This window comes from Phoca vitulina, unplaced genomic scaffold (assembly GCF_004348235.1).
Source record: "Phoca vitulina isolate PV1807 unplaced genomic scaffold, GSC_HSeal_1.0 scaffold12, whole genome shotgun sequence".
Classification (NCBI taxonomy): domain Eukaryota; kingdom Metazoa; phylum Chordata; class Mammalia; order Carnivora; family Phocidae; genus Phoca; species Phoca vitulina.
In genome coordinates, this window is record NW_022589715.1 from 27,099,351 (window position 1) to 27,120,262 (window position 20,912).

The following is a 20,912-nucleotide window of genomic DNA, read 5'->3' on the forward strand; positions in this document are numbered from 1 at the left end:
AGAAGGAAAATACCTGTCAATCTATAACTCCTATTCCAAAGTAAGGAGAAAATAAAGACATTTCCAAACATCAGAAAAAATTAATACCCAGTGGTTCCCAATAAAAGAACTATAAAAGATATACTTAAGCCAAAAGAAAATAAAGTTTTCAGGATATAAAAAATAAGAATTAGCCCCAAAACTGATAAAATATTTGAACAAATTTAATGATCTATTGATGGTAAACTTGACTATTTTTGTGCTATTTTTTTTTAAGATTTTTTATTTATTTTTTGACAGAGAGAGACAGCGAGAGAGGGAACACAAGCAGGGGGAGTGGGAGAAGGAGAAGCAGGCTTCCCGCGGAGCAGGGAGCCCAATGGGGGGCTCGTTCCCAGGACCCTGGGACCATGACCTGAGCCAAAGGCAGACGCTTAACGACTGAGCCACCCAGTCGCCCCTTTGTGCTATTTTTTAAAGGTGAAAGTAAAACGCTGCCCAAATGTAACAATACAGGACTGGAAAAGATGTTCAGTAATGAGTCCAAGATGATGGAGTTCTTTGTTTCTGTTGAGTTCAAAATACAGGACGCCTTTTGGGTTTGTAGGTGATGTGAATAATTAAGGATGCATGCTAAAATCTCAAAGTTAGAACTAAATAATTAAAAAGTCAAAATGTCCTAGAAATAGAAGGGAAAGAAAGAGAATGTAAAATTCTTATCAATACAAAGAAAGCAGACAACAATAGGAAGAAATGCAAAGGGTGTAAAAGCTCTGTCTGCCCTCATGTCTGCAGGTATGGGAGGTGGCTTGCTTTTGGGGTCTTGGGAGCTGAATATGGGAGAATATTTGCGGACATGCTACAAAACTTCTTCTTGCTGCCGGTTATCTCAAAAAGACTTAATAAAGCAGCACATTTTCCATCCACCCCAGCTGACCAGCCAGGGTAGGGGAATTCCAGTAAACTAGGTAACCCCCAAATTGCCCAATGTCTGCTTTTTAAAAGACCCATTTTTAAGCTGCTAGTTAGGAAGTCATCCGGACTGTATGTTCCTTCTGTGTTTACCATAGCGATTCTCAATGGTTAACAATTTTGCCATTGACAGGTACTGTTTATTTTTATATTTCCCTGACTTCTGAATTAATGATCCCACCATAACACTAGCCAAACATTTTTGAGTGTGGTATTATAAAAATTACACAAATTCAACTTTATCCTATTTTTTTTTTAATCTGAGAAATTTTCAATGCACTTCAGGATAACTAGAGATGTATAACTCATAGTTTTTACAGAGTTTTGGGCAATGCTTAATGTAAACATTCTGTTAACCCTGGTAATTGGGCAGAGTGCTCTCTGGACCTTGTCCCTCATGAATCTCTGGAAATTAGGAGCGACTTTAACAGGGAGAGGAAAGAAAGTCATAGGTGTCCCCCAGTCACTGTGTTCCCCTCTAGTCTTATGTCCATCCTTTGGGTGGAAGAATTCAAAATGCAGGGCAGACATAAAAAGACACTGAAGACCCAATTCAGGTCTGAAGGGAGGACTTTACCATCAGGTCTGAAGGGAGGACTTTACCATCAGATAGTAAGACTATGTCCCTGTTTGTCTATAAGATGCTGGTGTAGAACGAGCGTCTTGTAATATTTTTAAAGGGTGGAAGTTGACATCTTAACTGCAGCGTAGCACAGATAAGCAAGGAATATTTACTGAGTGACCAAGTGGTAGATTTTTATTACTGACTAATGAACTTTACTGATATCAGGTTATGTGACTGGGTCTCAATCCTGATAAAGGAGTTTGCTGGGGTTTGTCAGAGATATGGACATAGTCTTTTCCAACGTAATTGTTCTGGAAAGAGATTTCCACACCTTAAAGCTAATATAAAGGGTAGAAGTTGCACTGGCAGCCTCACTTCTCTAGCACCTCCTTCCCAGCAGGCAAAATGAAAATCCTTGTGAGTATTTGTTTATGCTTCTTTATACTCTTGTGGTGGTTCTTGCAGGGAATGTTCAAATCCAGTATGCCTTGGATTTCCGAAGTCTTAGAAGAACACTGTGCATGCTTCCAAGCTTCTGTGCTTGAATTAAATAATGTCTTTGGCAAGGATAGCCTTAAACATGAAGTTGGATATTTACTGGTCCATTGTCTATTTTCTGAGACATTTGCTAAGAAATGCAAAGAAAACATTTTGGAAAATCTAGACAATTTTAATTTGGAGAATTTTTAATAATAATTCCTTATTATTATGAGCTTGGGAAAGAATGCAGGCATTTTGGGACAACTGCATTTACTGTTTAAAAGAGAAGGGGCAATTTTTTGAAAAAGGTAATAGCAGCTGTCATTTTCTAAGTGCATATGAGATCCTATGCTAAACATAAATACTTTGATTTATTCACTTCAACAACTCTGTGAACTGAGTAGTATTACCCCCATCCTACAGGTGAGGAGACTGAGGCACAGAGGAATGTGATTTTCCCATGCCAGTAAATATGAGGTGTAGACTTGAACTGTACCCATCTCCGGCCGCACTGCCAGGATCAGTCACGGCCCAGCATTCCTGCCATGCCATCCCTCTTCCTGCCGATCCCAGTCCTGATCCCAGTCTCCCATGGCTCCACATTGCAGTGGTCCATGAACAGAGGTCTATATTTTGACCCAGAATGGAACTCCTTCCCCCAGTGATCTATCCTTTATTCTCATTTAGCTGTTGAGGGAGAAAACAAAACAGTAAGTTCCTCCCCATCGGGTGTTCAAGATTGTCGGCTTAAAGAGTTCCATCTCTGAGGGGGTCTCTTGATTTTCCAAGAGGAGATCTGTTGCTGAAACATAAACGCGTAACCTGGGTGTATTTACTCATGGTGTTGGGTGGGTGGTTATTTGGGGGCCAGGGACACTTCCTGAGCTCTCTCTAATTATATCACTATGGTAGTCAGTCCTCCACCCATTTGTTCAAACCTCTGTATTAGACCCATTAAATACAATAGAGAGGAGTGTCAGAGGTTACAGGAGCTGGCCTGGAATCAAAGAAGGTGTGTGGCTGGGCAAGTAGTCAGGTTGGAGATCGCAAACGGGTCTTTGTCAGACACTCCACCCCCAGTCATCAGAAGAGAAATGTTATTGGTGATTGTTAGGGAAGTCGAAAAATCCTCCTGGCAGGTCTTAAAAATATCTGCTTTCCTGCAGACCCCTCCAGGAGTGGTTTGCAATGAGCGGTTTGTGGTGTTCAGAAAAGAGAACACAAAACTGGGATCAACCTGTTGGATAAGACTCTTCCCACAACTGCAGCAAAATGGCAGAACTGCGTCAACGTCAGCCTCATGGCCCGTCAGCCTATCATTTGTCTGATGGCATCCCTAAGGAGAATATAGAGGCTTTCCTTGATGTCAGCCTCGAAAGTTAGCCATGCCTCCAAGCATCCTATTTTCATAGTTTCCCTTGGGGATCCATTGTCTCTCTATCACCCGTGAATCCATTTTAAATCTGTTTTACCCTCTCAAAGAATTAAGTACATTTTTTTTTAAACCATAAAACACAACTTCACTCCTGTAATCCAAATCCACTGTGAGTCACACCAGGGTGTTCCCATAGTAAAATGAGTCCTTCCTCACAGTTCACCTGCTCCAAGTTGTTTCTGGCATAGGAACACATGCTGCCTAGAAGATTATGATGTTGGGAAGGGTTGGGAATGGGGCATAAAGGTAGAACCTGGGGTCTGACAAATAGCATAAAGTCAATAAATACCTGTCAAATGAGGGAAGGCGTGTTTCACATCTTGGAAATGGACTGTTGACCACCCATGACCACCCACCTGTGTCTCTAGGTGTATATTTTCTGAGATACTTGTACTTGTCCTGTCCGATGCCTCCTTAGGTCCCCACTCTCAATGACTGCCCTAAAGAGAATAGATGCAACTGGTCTGTTTTTCAGGCGGTATTTCTGGTGCTGGTCATCTTTGGGACACAATCTCATGGATATGAGGTAAGTTGGTTCACTATGGACTTTATACCTTGGAGTTATTGGGAGGGGAAAAGGAAGATACAAGAACATCTGTCTGGAGGACCGTAGAGAGCCCATATGCCCTATTTGGGATGGAATCCCAGAAATAACCAATAATGGAAATGATAAGGTTGGTTATTTCTTTCCAAATGCAGTGCCTCAAAAAATGCAACCCATTGCTTTAAAATGTGGTCAATTTCATTTCTCCTGTGATGTCATTGGTTCTCCCGTATGTAACATAGTAAACCATGAAGAAGAGCTTCACATTCTTACTTTAGCGTGGGTTTTCGGTCTGGGATGCCAGTGAGGTTTCAGACTTCAGTCTCTTGTTCATAGCAAGTGGAGGGCTTTATTTTGTCGGGAGGGTTGCTTTTCCAGTACATATGACTTATGGAAAAACATTATGTCTTTGTTGTTAATCTAGGTTTATAACATCATTAGCCCAAACAACAATGGTGGCAATCTTCAGGAGACAGTAACAATTGACAATCAAAAAAATATCGCCATCGTTAACATCCATGCAGGATCATGCTCCTCTACCACGATTTTTGACTATAAACATGTGAGCAGAAAGGGAATTTTTATATTCTTCAAGACTGGGCTTCTAAAGGGTGAAGGGGCAGCCATTTACTATGCATTTGAATTCTAAGAACTATCCTTGCAATTCTTTCAGAATTTCCTTACTTTCGTTTTTCCTTTTTAAAAGATTTTATTTATTTATTTATTTATTTATCTATCTATCTATCTATTTATTTATTTATTTAAGGGAGAAAGAGAGAGAGCGTATGTGCGCTTGAGGAGGGGGAGGGGAAAAGGGAGAGGGAGAGAGAATCTCAAGCAGACTCCTCTCTGAGCTCAGAGGCCGACTGGGGGCTCGATCTCATGACCCTGAGATCATGACCTGAGCTGAAAGCAAGAGTCGGATACTTAACCGACTAAGTCACCCAGGCTTCGCCAAACAAAACCATTCCTAAAAAAAAAAGTGACAGGAAACATACACATCGCTTGACCGTTTCAGGTGGCAACTGGAAGCATCATGATAATTGTCTCACTACAGGCTGAGGAAGTGTCTAGGAGAGCGGACCAAAACCAGAACATGGCCTGGCACACAGGCTCTCAAAAATATTCGCTGAATGAATGAATGAATGAATTAGGGCTTCTAATACAAACACTCATGCAGAAAAAGAGCGATTATGGAATAAACAATCACAGAACAGCAGAAATCCAGAACAACTATACCCATTTAACTATGTAAGTAGGATATGCAGTAAATCATACTTCTTCTGGAAGAAGGAAAGTATGCTAACCTAAAACTCCAAACTATTTCCAAGTTTCAGTTACTGGTATTAACAATAAGTCTCAGAAACCTGCTCAGAAAAGTTATTTGGTCCTTTATCCATTTATTTGTTTGTTTTCCGTTTGTTCCACCTGATTAGGAGCCTGCTTTTACCATGGGACAGAGCTATGCGCTGTGGATATAAGTAGGTTATAGTCCATCTCACTGGACATTTGAACGCACTTTCTGTCTCCTTTTCTTGTAGGGACCGCCTCACATGCCTCTTCCCCATTGGCATTGGGAGTTCTAGGACACGTTCGAAAGCATAGAATCTTTGAAAGATACAGTTTTAAAGGAAGTGGTACTGAAATTGTTTTTTAAAGCAGATTTCAGGGAAATCCCCCAAGGGTCTTTAAAAAAAAACCCCCAGAGTGGTGAGGACTTGGTTTAAACCCCTTCCACTGCCATCAGGCTTTGCCTCAGGCTATTTTTGAATTTTAGGAACTGGCAATTTGTGAGAATTGAAAAATAGAAACTAGAAGAGGGTTTGTATGCCATACAGCCCCACAGACTGCATAATTATTTGGAACTCTGTAGAGAAAATTCCATTCGGGATGAAGGTTAGGTGGCCTCCCGTTCCGTCTGGTTCCATGGGCCTCACCCACGATTGCTGTTTCGATCCCACCTTCCTCCAACTCAGCCCCGTCCAGCCAGGTTGGGTTTGAGGTGGAGAAAGGATGGAGAGAGGACGGTAAAGGAGAGAAGAATCGAAATGTGTGTGTGGGTGTTGGCGGTGAGGGTGAGTGTGGGATGTGAAGGAGAGTTTCACAAACAGCCCTGGCCAGTAGAAACCTCTACAATGGTGGAAATGCTCTCTATCTGCAGTTTCCAACAGAGAAGCTACTGGCCGCTTGTGGCTACCGAGCACGTGAGTTGTGTGACAGAGGAAGGACGTTTTAAATTTTACTTAATATGAATTTAAATTTAAATAGCACATGTGGCTAGTGATGAACATATTGGAAAGCACAGTTCTAAAGAATACTGTATTTACCCCAAACTGAGGAAAAGGCAGAACGAAATCAATAGAAAGAGACCAACAGCTGCTGCTTCTTACTTGTTCAAACCCCACACTACAGGCCCTGATTGCAAAACATGAAAAGTGGGGCACAAATCATGGGTTTGTACAACTTTAGAGATAGAAAGAACAAACCAAAAGTAAAACCAAGATGTAAAAGAAGGCGAATGGATAGAAGGGATGGCGAATTGAAAAGCAGTCCCGTGCACTCACTGTGCGTGCTCAAGGCTTTCCTCAAGGCTCAAACGTTCTCCTTACCAGTTCCGAACCCGGGGAGCCGGGCAGGCCAGTAACTGTGCTCTTGCTGCCTCAGGGCTACATCGCTTCCCAGGTGCTCTCCCGAAGAGCCTGCTACATCCTGAAGATGGACCATAAGGCCATCCCCGCTCTGGACGAACTAAAACGATACATCTACGAGAAACAGGTGATTCTGCAGTACCCTTTCCCATTCCCTGTTCCTTTGCCCGGAAAAACTGGTGCCTACAGAGGGAAGAAGAGGGTAAGGGGGAAGATCATAATATTCTCTCTTACCGTGGATATGTAATCTCTACCTGTTAAAGTGTTTTCTCCTTTATTGTTTTTGGGACAGGAGTACATGGCTTCACTTGATTTCTACCGTTCAGCCCCCAACCCAAGAACTTATAATAAATTCCACTGTTTTTCTGGAAAGGACTGAGCAGCAGGGCTCTCAGAAATAGTGACTGGGAGAAAAACGAGCGAAGTTATAATAGTCCACAACACAAAGGTGCCAAGAAACAATACGGGATAGCGAGAATAAACAAACCCTGCACGAGGCTCGGAACTGGGTGTTTCATTCTCCCCTTGTAACTTCCCATCTGTGCCACCTCTGCCAAGGGATTCACCCTCCCTGGGTTTCACTGTCACCAGCAGTGAAATAACATTGGTAATAACGAGGCTCCGCTGCAGACCAAGTGCTCAGAAGGAGATGGTGTCTTGAGATTCCTGACGGCCTTCTGCTTAATAATATGAAAAAGAAAAAGCAGTTTAGGATAAGGGACATCAGGTTATGTCAGTCTACTTTATCTTATCCCCCTCTCTTCTACTGCTCTAGGCTATGAAGAACATGTACTCTGACAAATACTTCTGGGTCAAGTACAACCCACTGCAGTCTCTGATCATGCACATAGACTGGTTCCTGTTCGGCTCACCCATCAGGCAGCTCTGCAGTCATGTTCCCCTGTACAAGGGGGAAGTGGCTGACAAGATACGTGAGTACCAGGAAATTATTCCTTCACCAAATGTTTTCTGAAAGCTCCCCTGTGCGGGGCACTCTGCTCGGGGTTGTGCAAAATACAGGTAGACATGAAACACGACCCATTTCAGTGGACTTCGGGAACTAAATATCTACCGTGGGTGGAAATCATGGTAAACGTGAGGGAGATACAGAAATGAGTAAAACTCTGCTGCTAAGTCTGATGGAGAAGTTGATGGGTTAACACAGAGGATGAAATTTTGGGATGTCCTGGGTGCCAAGGAAAAACTATTGGATTTCCTACTGTTCCTTGTGCTGACGGGTGCTAATAATACAGTACTGTATACTTGAAAGTTGCTGAGAGGAGATCCTAAGCATTCTTACCACGCACACACACAAAAGAATTACCCATGTTAACTGTGTGAGGTTATGGATGTGTTCTCTTGATCTTGGTAATTGTTCTACATGTATGTATATCAAGTCATCACAGTGTACACTTGAAATATATGCAAATCCATTTGTCAATTATTCTTCCAGAAAGTTTTAAAAACTATTTTCAGAATCTAGGATAGAATGAGTCTAAGGAAGAGCAAGCAAAGTGCACTGATCCACAGGGAATAAAGTCCTGAGTCATCCAGCTAGCATATATCACTGCAGTCATTACTGGTATTTTTATACAAAGTTTCCAAACATGGGAGAGTGGCCAGAGGGAAAGAGGGGCCAGGCCACAGACGGGGAATGCAACAAGATAAATTCCCCAGAGTAGTGGAAGGTAAGATACAAAAGAAAATAATGAGCATTTATAGCACTTTTACTGTCTAGAAAAAAAATTTTAAGATATTTTTCTTTTAGTAGGGTCATTAGTACTTACGAATAAAAGCACATTATGCAGCCATCAAAAAAACCAAAATCTTGCCGTTTGCAATGACGTGGATGGAACTAGAGGGTATTATGCTAAGTGAAATAAGTCAATCAGAGAAAGACATGTATCATATGATCTCACTGATATGAGGAATTCTTAATCTCAGGAAACAAACTGAGGGTTGCTGGAATGGTGGGGGGTGGGAGGCATAGGGTGGCTGGGTGATGGACATTGAGGAGGGTATGTGCTATGGTGAGCTCTGTGAATTGTGTAAGACTGATGAATCACAGACCCGTACCTCTGAAACAAATAATACATTATATGTTAAAAAAAGAAGATAGTAGGAAGGGAAAAATGAAGGGGGGGAAATCGGAGAGGGAGACGAACCATGAGAGACTGTGGACTCTGAGAAACAAACTGAGGGTTCTAGAGGGGAGGGGGAGGGGGGGATGGGTTAGCCTGGTGATGGGTATTAAAGAGGGCACATATTGCATGGAGCACTGGGTGTTATACGCAAACAATGAATCATGGAACACTACATCAAAAACTAATGATGTAATGTATGGTGACTAACATAACATAATAAAATTAAATTTAAAAAAAAAAGCACACAGGCAGGTCACCAATGCAGAATGTCAGAGCATCAATCGAATAGAGTCAGACAGCACTTCTAGAAGTTGTCAGTCTTTTTTCTTTTTAATTTTATTTATTTATTTGAGAGAGAGAGAGCATACAAGGGGGGGGAGGGAGAGGGTAAAGCAGACTCTCCACTGAGCAGGGAGCCCAAGGTAGGGGAGGGCTCCATCCCAGGACCCCAAGATCATGACCTGAGCCAAAGGCAGATGCTTAACCAACTGAACCACCCAGGCGCCCCTAGGAGTTATCAGTCTTATTTAAGCTAACATGTTATCACCCTTTGCAATACAAGGATAGCTAAAAACTTGGGTAACATAGAGTTACATGTACAACCCCTAGTCAAGACATTAACCAAAAGGCATGGGTTTGTTGCATTCTAATAATGTATTTCTCAATGCTCCTTCTTCACAAATTTGTCCCCCTTTCAGATAACGTCCGTGCTGACGTCTGCTCAAGGACCGGATTCCTGGGCATCTTTGGAATCTCCATCTGCGCGGGTGTTGGCGCTTAAGCATCACCCACTGGCCTCGTCTTTTCCAAGACGCACACCCCTGGTTTCCACTCAGCAGCCAGATTAAGTTCTTTCCAAAGCCCCAACTAACGTTGAGACTCAGGGGTAAAACATAAATCCTATATCTACAGATCTCTGGGTGTTTGCTTTTTTTGTAAACAACAAAGGGAAGCCAAACAATGTTGATGTCAACATATAGAAGGAAAGAATTTGCCAGGATTTCAAGTAAAGTACATAAGGTGTGAAACTTCCCCAGGTAATAAAGCTGAGTCATTACAGGGGGTCAGCTGGGTGCAAGTGTTCGTCTTGCCGCCACCAGACTAGCTGCCCACCTGTCCACCGAAACGAAGGCGATTCAGAGGACCCTTATCGTAATGAGCACTGAGAAATGTGTAGAATTGTTGAATCATTACGTTGTACTCCTGAAGCTAATATAACACTGTACGTTAATTATACTTGAATAAGAAAGTAATAAAATAAAATTCTAATTAAAAATAAAACAAAAACAACCACCTGTGCAGTCTGGGCGGAGCCGGCAGCAGCCTCCCCCTGCTGAGGGGGTCAGGGTGTGGTGTCCCCGGAGCAAACAACTTGACTGCTCAGGTGATGGGAACTGTCCCCTTTGACAAGGCACCGAACTTGGAGGACCAGTCACATGCCTTTTAGAAAATGCCTTTTAGGGGCACCTGGGTGGCTCAGTGGTTAAGTGCTTGCCTTTGACTCAGGTCATGATCCCAGGGACCTGGGATTGAGCCCTGCATCGGGCTCCCTGCTCTGTGGGGAGCCTGCTTCTCCCTCTTCCACTCCCCCTGCTTGTGTTCTGTCTCTCTCTGTCAAATAAATAAATAAAATCTTAAAAAAAAAAAGAAAGAAAATGCCCTTTAGCTCATCAAAGCACTAGTTTCAATCTTAATAAATACGATTATAATATATTTTGACCTGGAGTGAGGGGAGAGGTCATGGGGAACACCCATCACCCAGAGAAAGATGAACCTTACTGAAAAATCTTGACAGGAGTGAGAAACTAACCGGGAACGCCAAGTCAATATATAAAAGGAAAGCCATTTCCAATATTCCAAATAAATTGTTTAATGTGGGCACATTCCCAGATCAGACAGCTGGTTCTCCTATGGACCAGTCAGCTGGGAGCAAGTTCAGAACATAGAGGAATGCCTTTAACAAGAATTTCTGTTATCAACTGCTCTTATTCCTAACACTGTGCATCTACTTCATAATAACCATTAATAAATGTATTTAGAACACTTAACCATGTGCTCAGCACTGGGACAGGTATGCTGGCAAAACTACCCTTGTCAAGGAAATTATGTTTTTGTTGGGGACGTGAGACATTTACATGAAAACATTTGCTAGCAATGGTAAAGAGTGTATAATAACATGCCAAACGAATAATAGAGTGTACTAGCTGAGACCTTGGTGTTTGCGTGATAGAACCCAAAATCAAATTAACTGAGGCAAGGAGGGTGGAATTTACTGTCTCATCTTGCTGTAGAAAGATCGGGATATTCTGGTCTCTGGTGGCTAGACCTAGGTGCACGAAGGTGGCCAGACTCTTGTCCCACTCCGGACTCTCCTTCTCTCCGTGTGTCAGCCTCAGAATCTTATGTCATCTTTCTCCGGGAGGATGGAAACACCACCACTGTAAGCCCCAAGGTCCCCATTTTCTCAGCATCATTGTCAGAGAGGAAGGGACTCCTCTTCCTTCTAATTTCAATTAGTTTTAATTTACAAATCTTTGGAAAGGTGCCAGATTGAATCACCTGTGGCACATTCTTACTCCCCGTGGCCAAGACTTGTGGGGGTGTGTTGGGTGGAGGAAGTGTTATGATTGGCAACCTCCTTTGGAATTTACTGCTTAGAGCTGTATTATCCTCATTAATTTGTACAACGTTAGTCCCTTTTTAAAGCGGAACTTTGAGTTCTGTTTTTTCCTGACTCTGCTTTATCATTAAGTCGGTTAACCCTGCTCAGTGCTGGTGTCAGGCTGAATACCTGTTAGGGGCAGCAGGTGGAGTGGGCCAGCACACGCGTAAAAGGAATGTGTCCACATGGAAGTTATGAGGGAGCTGGGGCCCCATTAAACCTTCTTCAGAAGGAGCTCCTTCTTCAGAGCTGGGGAGGGAAGATATCAACTGTTTCTATTTTTGTACGCCTTGAGATATTTTCTAATTTTCCTTTTGACGTCTCTTTGACCCGAGGAAACTTTTAAGCATCAGTTAACCCAAACATAATAAATATCAAGAGTGTGTTGTTTAATTTCCATGTACTTGCGAGTTTTCCTGTCTTCCTTTTGTTAGTGATTTCTAGTTTCACTCCACTGTGGTTGGAAAAGATACTTGGAATGATTTGTAAATTTGTTAAGACTTGTTTTATAGCCTAATATATGATCCCTCTTGGAGAATGTTCCATGTGAGCTAGAGAAGAATCTGTATTCTGCTGATGTTGGATGGAGCGTTCTGTAGAGGTCTGTGAGGTCCATTTGGTTTATGGTGTTATTTAAGTCTGCTTTCATCTTATTGATTTTCTGTCTGGATGATCTAGCCATTATTGAAAGCGGGGTTATCAAAGTTTCCTGCTATTTTTGTGCTGCTGGCCATTTCTCTCTTCAGATCTCCCCTGGTTTATATTTTATATTTAGGTTCTCTGATGTTGAGTGCACATATATTTATAATTGTTATATCCTCCTGGTGAATTGATCCTTTTATCATTATGTAATGACCTTCTTTTCTCTTGTGACAGTTTTTGACGTACTTTGTCTGATGTAAGTACAGCCACCTCTACTCTATTTTAGGTGCAATTTGCATGGAATATCTTTGTCCATCCCTACATTTTCAGCTTATGTGTGCCCTTAAATCTAAAGCGAGTCTCTTTTGGACAACATATAGTTGGATTTTTTTTGGATCCACTTATCTACCCTGTATTTTTTTTTTTTTTAATTGGGATATCAACTCTGTTAATCCGCTGTACGCCCAAGCATCAACCTGCTCTAGGCCATCACGGAGGAGGGGCAAGTCTGGATCAAACAAAACAAAGCACCAAGGACGCTAGCAGAGCTGATCTGGCTACCAAAGCTGGCCTGAGGGACACGAATGTGCCAAAAGGGGTTTTGTAGGAATTGTGGTAAGGCTTGCAGTGGGGGATTCGTTCTTCACAGTAAATGATATGTCATATAGACTCATTTGGTCATTTTGAGGTAGAACTAAATGTAATTTCACTCAGAGCTCCCAGGATTCAAGTATGTGAACCCAAACACTTTATTATCCAAATTATTTGTTTGGACAGCTGTTTAAATGAGTCTAAGCATCAGTTAACCCAAACATAATAAATATCAATTGATGAACTAACAGAAATATTGAGACTTCTAGCTTCTGATAATGATGAATTAGCCTATATCAGACTAACCTTGCTGACAGAACAATTACAAACCTGGACGAAACATTAAAAAAATAAGTGTCTGGAGGCAGTGGGGAGTGACCCAAAGCAGGCCGGAACTGAAGAGGTAAGACCTTTGAAAGAAATGTTCATCATCATGGGACGCCTGGGTGGCTCAGTCGTTAAGCGTCTGCCTTCGGCTCAGGTCATGATCCCAGCGTCCTGGGATCGAGTCCCGCATCGGGCTCCCTGCTCCGCGGGGAGCCTGCTTCTCCCTCTGCCTCTGTTTCTCTCTCTGTCTCTCATGAATAAATAAATAAAATCTAAAAAAAAAAAGAAATGTTCATCATCTATTGTTGATCAGAGTTTTCCAATATTACATGACAAAAAAATCCACTGAGGACTCATTCCCCACTTAGTCCCTATTCCCCAGCCCCCCTTTCCTGCTGACACAACCTCTTTAAGTGGCAGCTAAATGGCAGCCAGGAGGGCCGAGGTTGGGAAGGCCTGGGCTACCTCCATTTTGTTTCCCTTAAGAAGATAACGTAGCGCCGGCTCCCTGAGTCTTGTGATTGGTCTACGGGTGGCCGTATGAACTCAGTTCTGGTCAAGGAGAGCTAAATGAGACTTCCAGGAAGGGTCTTTCTTTCCCGATAAAGAAGGACAGACCCAGCTGGCATGCAAGTCTGCCCTCTGCTCTCTCTTGTTATTCTTCCTTCAGCTCGGACATGACGTGGATGCCTGGAGATGCATCTGCTATTTGGGGACCATCAGGCAATAATCCTGGAGAGGAAAGGTTCAGGAAAGAGTGAGCTAGAGTGCTGGATGGCATCATTCTAGAGCAGTTCCAGCTGGGACCATCATTCCCGGGATTCATCTGACACAGAGCAATGTCTGTTGGAGTCGCTGTGACTGTGTTCTCTTTATTTGCAGCTAAAAGCATTCCTTACCCACCTGAAAAGGCAGAGTTAATCCTCTGGGCACACGTGTCCCAGGCTCTGGGCCCACCCCGGCAGCAGTGGCTGCACTCTGCTCCCCCCCACGACTCCTTCGGAAATTCCAGGACCACATCCCTGCACTCACGCTGCAGACACCCGATGCCATGCACTTTTCAAAGAATGACTGAGAAAAAACTGTTACTGGGAGCCCACCATCTAGCTCTGCCTGCCTGCTCTTCCTTCTGTTAGTGCAGACCCCGTCCCCAGTTGCTCCCTCAGCTCCGAAGCAACTGTGTGAGGCTGCAGCCGCTCTTTTGAGAGGACTCAGGACACACCCAGGAACCGAAGCGAGTGCTTCCTGGTTCTGGGGTCTGGGTCTAGCCATGTAAGGAGGTGAGCGCGTTTCCTGAGCATGCTTCTAACTGCAGGGGAGGATCTCTGGCTATAGCAGGGTCCCCCAGCTCGTGCCGTAGCATGCGACCTAGTGAAGCCAGCCCCTGAGAATCCATCCCTCATGTTTTTAATGACACAGACCCCCTCTCGACCTTTCTCTGAAAAGTCGCCTTTGCCGCCTCCATAAGGGCGCGGGCTTAGGCACGTAGTACAACGGCCAACGGTTCTCTCCTTAATGACCTCTGGCACCCTCACTTTCCTCCTGTTTGACCCGATTCAGTTGCCGTGGTAGGGAGGTTCCTGGGGTAGTTGCTGGCCTATAACAGGCTGACGTCGGTCTCCACTCCAAGGGTCCTGCCCAGGGTGTGTTTGATTTTTGCCGGGAGATCCTCAGAATATTCTACTATTGGACTTCTCCACTCCCCTGGGACCAGGCTGTGGGTGGGCATTGCCAGGGAGTAGCTCAGAGGAACTTTCTGGGGGTGTTGGGAACCTTCTACATCTTCATCTAGGTCATGGCTACAAGGGTCTCTTCATGTAGATATTGCTGAAAATCCCGCACTCTACTGTGTGTTGCGCCCCACCGAAAATGTCTATAGATTTTTCTAAAATTTGTAACGCAATTGAATACAGAGAAGGCCCACCCAGTGTGTGGCCATCTTAGGAGACATCACAAGTCGACCATGGGCTGTAGGTGGCCCCCAGCAGCACTGGAAGGCTCCTGCTCATGCCTGGAGCCAGGCCAGAGGGCTGGCTGCGGTGGGGGTTTGTGGGCCCATGGATAGCAACAACTGTGCTTGAGGCACAGCCCGGGGGACAAGCTCAGGGGGACAGCCCGGGGGAAATGCACCGTCAAAAGTGAAGCAGGCCAATGAAGAGTCTCCATAGGAATAGTTGTCCAGAGGTCTGGGTGAAAAGGTGGGGCTGGTCTCTCTGCTCCAGGCAGGCTGCAGGATGAGGGGAAGCAGCATGTTCCAGGAAGGATAAAGGGCCCCCATCCTGATCCCTTGGGAAACTGAGGCACAGAGCAAGTAGGGAACCAGAGAACAAACACGGAACAGCTACTGCCCTTGGCTGGCGAGCTGGCTCCCATACCCTCAGACCTGAGGCTCAAGAATAGCTGGTTCTTCCTTAGGCTGCTGAGAAGAAGGATAATGGCAAGAGTTGGGAGCACAGCTGGCCAGGATGGAAGGGCAGCAAAGGGACAAGACTGCCCCCCTAAAGGGAAGTCTGCAAGAGGAGTGTCGTTCCCAAACTAGGAGGCCAGGCACTTGACCTCAGTCTTGATTCTCTTCTCTCTGAGAAGCACCTCGTGGGCAAGTGTGGAAGTTTTGCAAGAATCTCAGTGATTTCTTGGTGGGAGCATTTTGTGTGGTCCCAGCTGGGATTTAGTCATGACAGAGAACTTCTGGTGATCCCTCCCAGTGACTGTCTGCAGGAGGCTGAGGACAAAGCCCAGGGAGAGCTCAAGCTCAGGAAAGCGGGAGCTGGGCCGTGGTCCAACCCAACCACAAATCCTGGATGGGGAAAGCAATACTAAGCACATGGTGAGGTCTCACACTCAGATTTGTCCCCAGTTGTCCCCAGTGGGTTCATACTGGAGGTCTCAGGGTGGTGAGTGGGGAACAATGGCACCAATGCATGGGGGAGACGCATTCTCCCAATCTCTGCGTGGAGTCTAGAAGGCCCATGCTCCTCTGAATCCCAAAGGCTCCCCAACGAGTGGCAGACATGCCAGGGTCTGCCCCGGACACCACACAGCCGGTGGTGGAGACGGCTCAGCTGAGGACACTGGGGGCTGTGGGTTTCCAGACCCCTTTTGCCGGTCCTCAGAGGTCAGTGACTGCAGGCACCCCAAGAGAGGGGGGAAAAAAAAAGAAAGAAAGGAAATAAATTTCCCTGCTTGGAAGATCAATGGACCAATTCTTAACCACTTCTTAGGTGCTTCCAGAGAGGCTCAGAAACCAGTACAATGGATTTAGCAAGAAGGTTGAGTTCTTCGATCACAAGTGGATTGAAGTAACAGACTAATGTTAGTGTGATCTTGATTTCGGCTCCAGTCATGGTCTCAGGGTCGTGAGATCGAGCCCCTCCTCGGGCCCTGTGCTGGGCGTGGAGCCTCCTTGAGATCCTCTCTCTCCCTTTCCCTCTGCCCCTCCCCTCCCCTCTTAAAAAAAAAAAAAAGTGCTCCAAACTCCGACACAATCTTCTGTGGACATCCGTCTGTATCCCCAATACTCCTTGCTTGTTTATTCTTGTTTCTAAAATAAAAGGAGCCAGGGATGTTCTGTGTGTGGGTGGGGCTGGCTCTGTCCCTTCCAGCTGTAGGAACGGACTGTTAAAGCACGAGTGCTAAGTGATCAGGTCCCTTATTCATCTGTAACAGAGGGAAATGCCTGGGGGTTACCACTAAGGGGGTTAAACCAGTTCCAAAGAGAGCTCTGGGAGGCCTCACTTCACCTGGATCTCCCCCCGGGGGTTTTCATGGTGGAGGCTGGGCCACCACAGCGAATAGGCTTCCACAGAATCTCAGGCCCAGAGACAGAGATGTGGTCCCAGACCTAAGGGCTTAAGCCTGCACTGTGATACTGTCTTTCTGAATTCTTAAGGGACTCCTCAAGGGACACCCCAGAGAGAGGCCCTTAGAAAGGAGCCAGTCTGGGGAGGGCACCTCCTTCCTCACACCGTGCTGGCGTGCACGCTGTGGACCCTGCGTGTTTGGGAAGGCCGGACACCCCAGAGAGAGCAGTGAAACTGCGGGCAGCTCATCCGCTGGATGGACCAGTGAGGCAAGAAACTGGATAGTTCCAACCTGGAGGGAGAAAGCGTACCCACTTTTCCAGATGACGAGGCTGGATCTGGCGTTGAAAGGAAGAAGGTGGAGGATGAAATGAGCAGCTTCCCATTGGCAGAGTCGGGGCTGGGCCCCTGAGTGCTGGTTTCAGGCCAGCGGCCCCCACCGGGCAGGTCAGACTCACGCGGCCACCCTGGAGGCTCAGAGCCCAGGGATCTCACCACAGACGGAAAGTCCCACAAAGGACAGAAGTTGGACTATGAAACAGGAAGCAGGGTCCACTGCCAGTGCGGTACCATTGTTTTTTCTTTTTCTTTTTCTTTTTTTTAGGATTTTATTTATTTATTTGAGAGAGAGAGAGGGACAGAGATGGTGACAGAAAGCATGAGTGTGGAGGAGAGGGAGAGGGAGAAACAGACTTCCCACTGAGCAGCGAGCCCGATGTGGGGCTCGATCCCACGACCTTGGGATCATGACCTGAGCCAAAGGCAGATGCTTAACCGACTGAGCCACCTAGGCATCCAGCCAATGCGGTTCTTTTAAGAAGAAAGAGAAGCATTTTACAAAAAAAAGATCATTTAATCACTTTAAGACCCCAAAGTAGCATGGAGATATTTTGAGTTGTCCCTAAATTAGATGAGGTCTTCAGAACAGCTCTACTATCAAGAGACTGTGGGACTAAAATGGAAGAACTCCCCTGTTACAATAAGTGGCTTCACATCCCCTATTTCTATTTCTTTTGCTGACCTTTATTTATCCTCTTTGACGCCCCTCACCTCAGCCCCTCAAGTTCTCCCTGTTCTCCTGCTGGATCCTCCTATTATGAAGAAGACTTGTTCATTGGGTTAATGTACACTAAGATGTAAGGGATGGGCAGCGGCCTAATGGGAAGAGGTTACCGACTATCTCTAGAATAGCAAGTGGATGTTGAAGTCTTATCTGGTAGCTTCCCAAGTTAGTCATCACTGATCTCCCACCACCTTCCCAGCAGGAGCGGCAGCCACTGAGATGTTCCTTCCCCAGTGTGATCTACGATTAGGGGTCTGGGCAGCATGAGAAAGAGGAGGACTGAAAACCCCAAAGCAATGGGCCTTTAATGGTGGGATGGTGATGAAGCTTTGGGTCAGGTGAGGCTATCCACCAAGGAGAGGGATGTCCTTGACCTTCCGGGCAAGCTAAGTTAATTCTGCCTCTTGTTCTCAGTGAGCCCTGATGTCAGGAAGTCATCTCTGCCACCAGAGAGAAATACATCCCAAGTTACATTATTTTCTTTTATTATGTTATGTTAATCACCATACATTACATCATTAGTTTTTGATGTAGTGTTCCATGATTCATTGTTTGCATATAACACCCAGTGCTCCATTCAATATGTGCCCTCTTTAATACCCATCACCAGGCTAACCCATCCCCCGACCCCCCTCCCCTCTAAAACCCTCAGTTTGTTTCTCAGAGTTCATAGTCTCTCATGGTTCATCTCCCCCTCCGATTCCCTCCCCCCCTTCATTTTTCCCTTCCTAGTATCTTTTTTTTTTTTTAAACATATAATGTATTATTTGTTTCAGAGGTACAGATCTGTGATTCAACAGTCTTACACAATTCACAGCGCTCACCATAGCACATACCCTCCCCAATGTCTATCACCCAGCCACCCCCTCCCTCCCGCCCCCCACCACTCCAGCAACCCTCAGTTTGTTTCCTGAGATTAAGAATTCCTCATATCAGTGAGGTCATATGACATATGTCTTTCTCTGATTGACTTATTTCGCTCAGCATTATACCCTCCAGTTCCATCCACGTCGTTGCAAATGGCAAGATTTCATTCCTTTTGATGGCTGCATAATATTTCATTGTATATATACACCACATCTTCTTTATCCATTCATCTGTTGATGGACATCTGGGCTCTTTCCATAGTTTGGCTATTGTGGACATTGCTGCTATAAACATTGGGCTGCACATACCCCTTCAGATCACTACATTTGTATCTTTGGGGTAAATACGCCAAGCTACATTATTTTTATAGCCAGTAGCAAAGAGGTGGAAGAGACCAGAAAATGGTCATTAGAATTTGTCAATGACCTAAAAATCATACTGCATTTTTTTGTCTCATCCATGGACTTGGCTTTCTAGTCAAATTATTAACACACCTTCTTTCCGCTGCTGGGGAAACTAGGTGGGGATCTCTTGGCACGTAGTCCTTGATGGGCTTTCCACACTGGGCTAAGTTCTTGACCTGGCTGAATAGTGAATACAGTGTAGGTCAGGCCGCAACTGGAGGCATAATGCTTTTTAAAGACTGGAAGAAGTGGCATTTTAAAATGGTGAGACAGTATATAGAGGTGGTACAGCAAGGAGGAAGAGAGAGAAACATATTCCAGGGCACCCAGAGGATGCAGTTTTCAAAAATAGCTGTGAACTCAAACCTGGCCCTCGTTTTGTCTCTAGCAGCAATATCCAATCTGGCCATAAGGTGGCGACCTTACTCAAGAAAAAAAAATGTGCTTGTCCTTGTGACTAGGGCTATGTTCCTTTTACCCTTAATTTCTCAACTTTTCTAGCCTCCAACTCTTTTCTCATCTCTAATGATAGCGTAGAATGGGTTTGAATTGTTTTTGCTTTTAGATTATGTTTTTACTTGCTATAAATCAGATGAGTGGAACAGTTTCTTTAAAAATTTAACTTTTTTCTTTTTTTGGTAACCTTGAACACTTCACTATAAAACCACCATTTTAGAAATGACAAAACAATTCTACAAAAGATTTTTTAAATGTGACCTGAAGTGCATTTTTTTTTTTTTTTTCCTCAAAAATCAGTGACCCTCCTGCTACGGACATTCAGATATCCATGCTGCCCAAATATGCTGGCCAGGTTACTTAAGCAAATGACAGCAGAGTTCAAAGACTTGCCGAGGACTTCCTATTGGTGTTTAATTCATTTGACTACCCTTGTCATTTAAGAGGCTGAGAGGGAGAGAGCGCTTCAGCACTCCTGGGCTTATTTTCAACCAGCAATAAAATGTGTGTATGTGTTTGGAGGGCGTGCAGGGGAGGAGAGATGGCACAGGGATGCAAATACTCTATTAATTCCCTCCAGTATTTATATTTAACAACTTAGGCTCACTAACAGGTGGCTCACACCCTTTTGGGGTACATCAAAATCATGTCATCGCATGGAATTCTCATCGATCCAATTACGGTTTGACTTAAATGAATCAAGGGCCTTTGCGTGACGGTGAGGATTTCATGGGCATTAAGAAGCAAGCATACACTGACTTCCCCCCATGTGTCCAGCATCCTGCTAGCAGGTCGGGATGCTGCGTTGGAGGGCACCAAACACAGAGGGCACCACAGTGAGCTGATGGTTCAGAGCCTCGTCGGCCAAAGTTGGGAAGGCAGCCTGGTCCATCTTGGCCAGGACACAGGCCGTCCTGCCAAACAGCAGAGCCGCCAACAGGGCCTTAAAGCAAAACAGCAGATCCATGTCATTGGCTCAGTCACAGTACTAGTGGACTCGTACTCGCCATCAGCGCTGGCACGTAGATGTTCTGTAGACCGTGACACAGAGCCCCGGGCAGAGCGCGGCCCCGCGCCCCCCAGTACCGGGCCAGCAGCAGGATCCGCGGAACACACAGAACCCTGTTGCTCCTGGGACCCATGGCCTTGTCCACCTGCTGCAGGACTGGTGGGACTGGAGGGGAGGGGGTGGTCAGCACCTGTTCTGCCACTGAGCAACCTTCACGGTCCTCAGCCGTTTCCATGAGCCTCAGTTTCCCCAAATGTAAAGCGGGAATTTGGGGCCCTCTCCCACAGGTCTGTCGTGAGGATGAGGGTATCCCTCCATTCATCC

General features: G+C 45.1%; 1 protein-coding gene across 1 annotated transcript; it reads left to right on the plus strand.

Annotated features, from left to right (window-relative positions):
• Window positions 1-1,921: 1,921 nt before the first annotated feature.
• On the plus strand, window positions 1,922-9,548 carry GKN2 (gastrokine 2). The gene is made up of 6 exons (XM_032411207.1): window positions 1,922-1,933; window positions 3,907-3,957; window positions 4,400-4,537; window positions 6,640-6,750; window positions 7,399-7,555; window positions 9,466-9,548. The coding sequence occupies exons 1-6, from the start codon at window positions 1,922-1,924 to the stop codon at window positions 9,546-9,548; spliced, it is 552 nt and encodes a 183-aa protein (XP_032267098.1).
• Window positions 9,549-20,912: the final 11,364 nt, after the last annotated feature.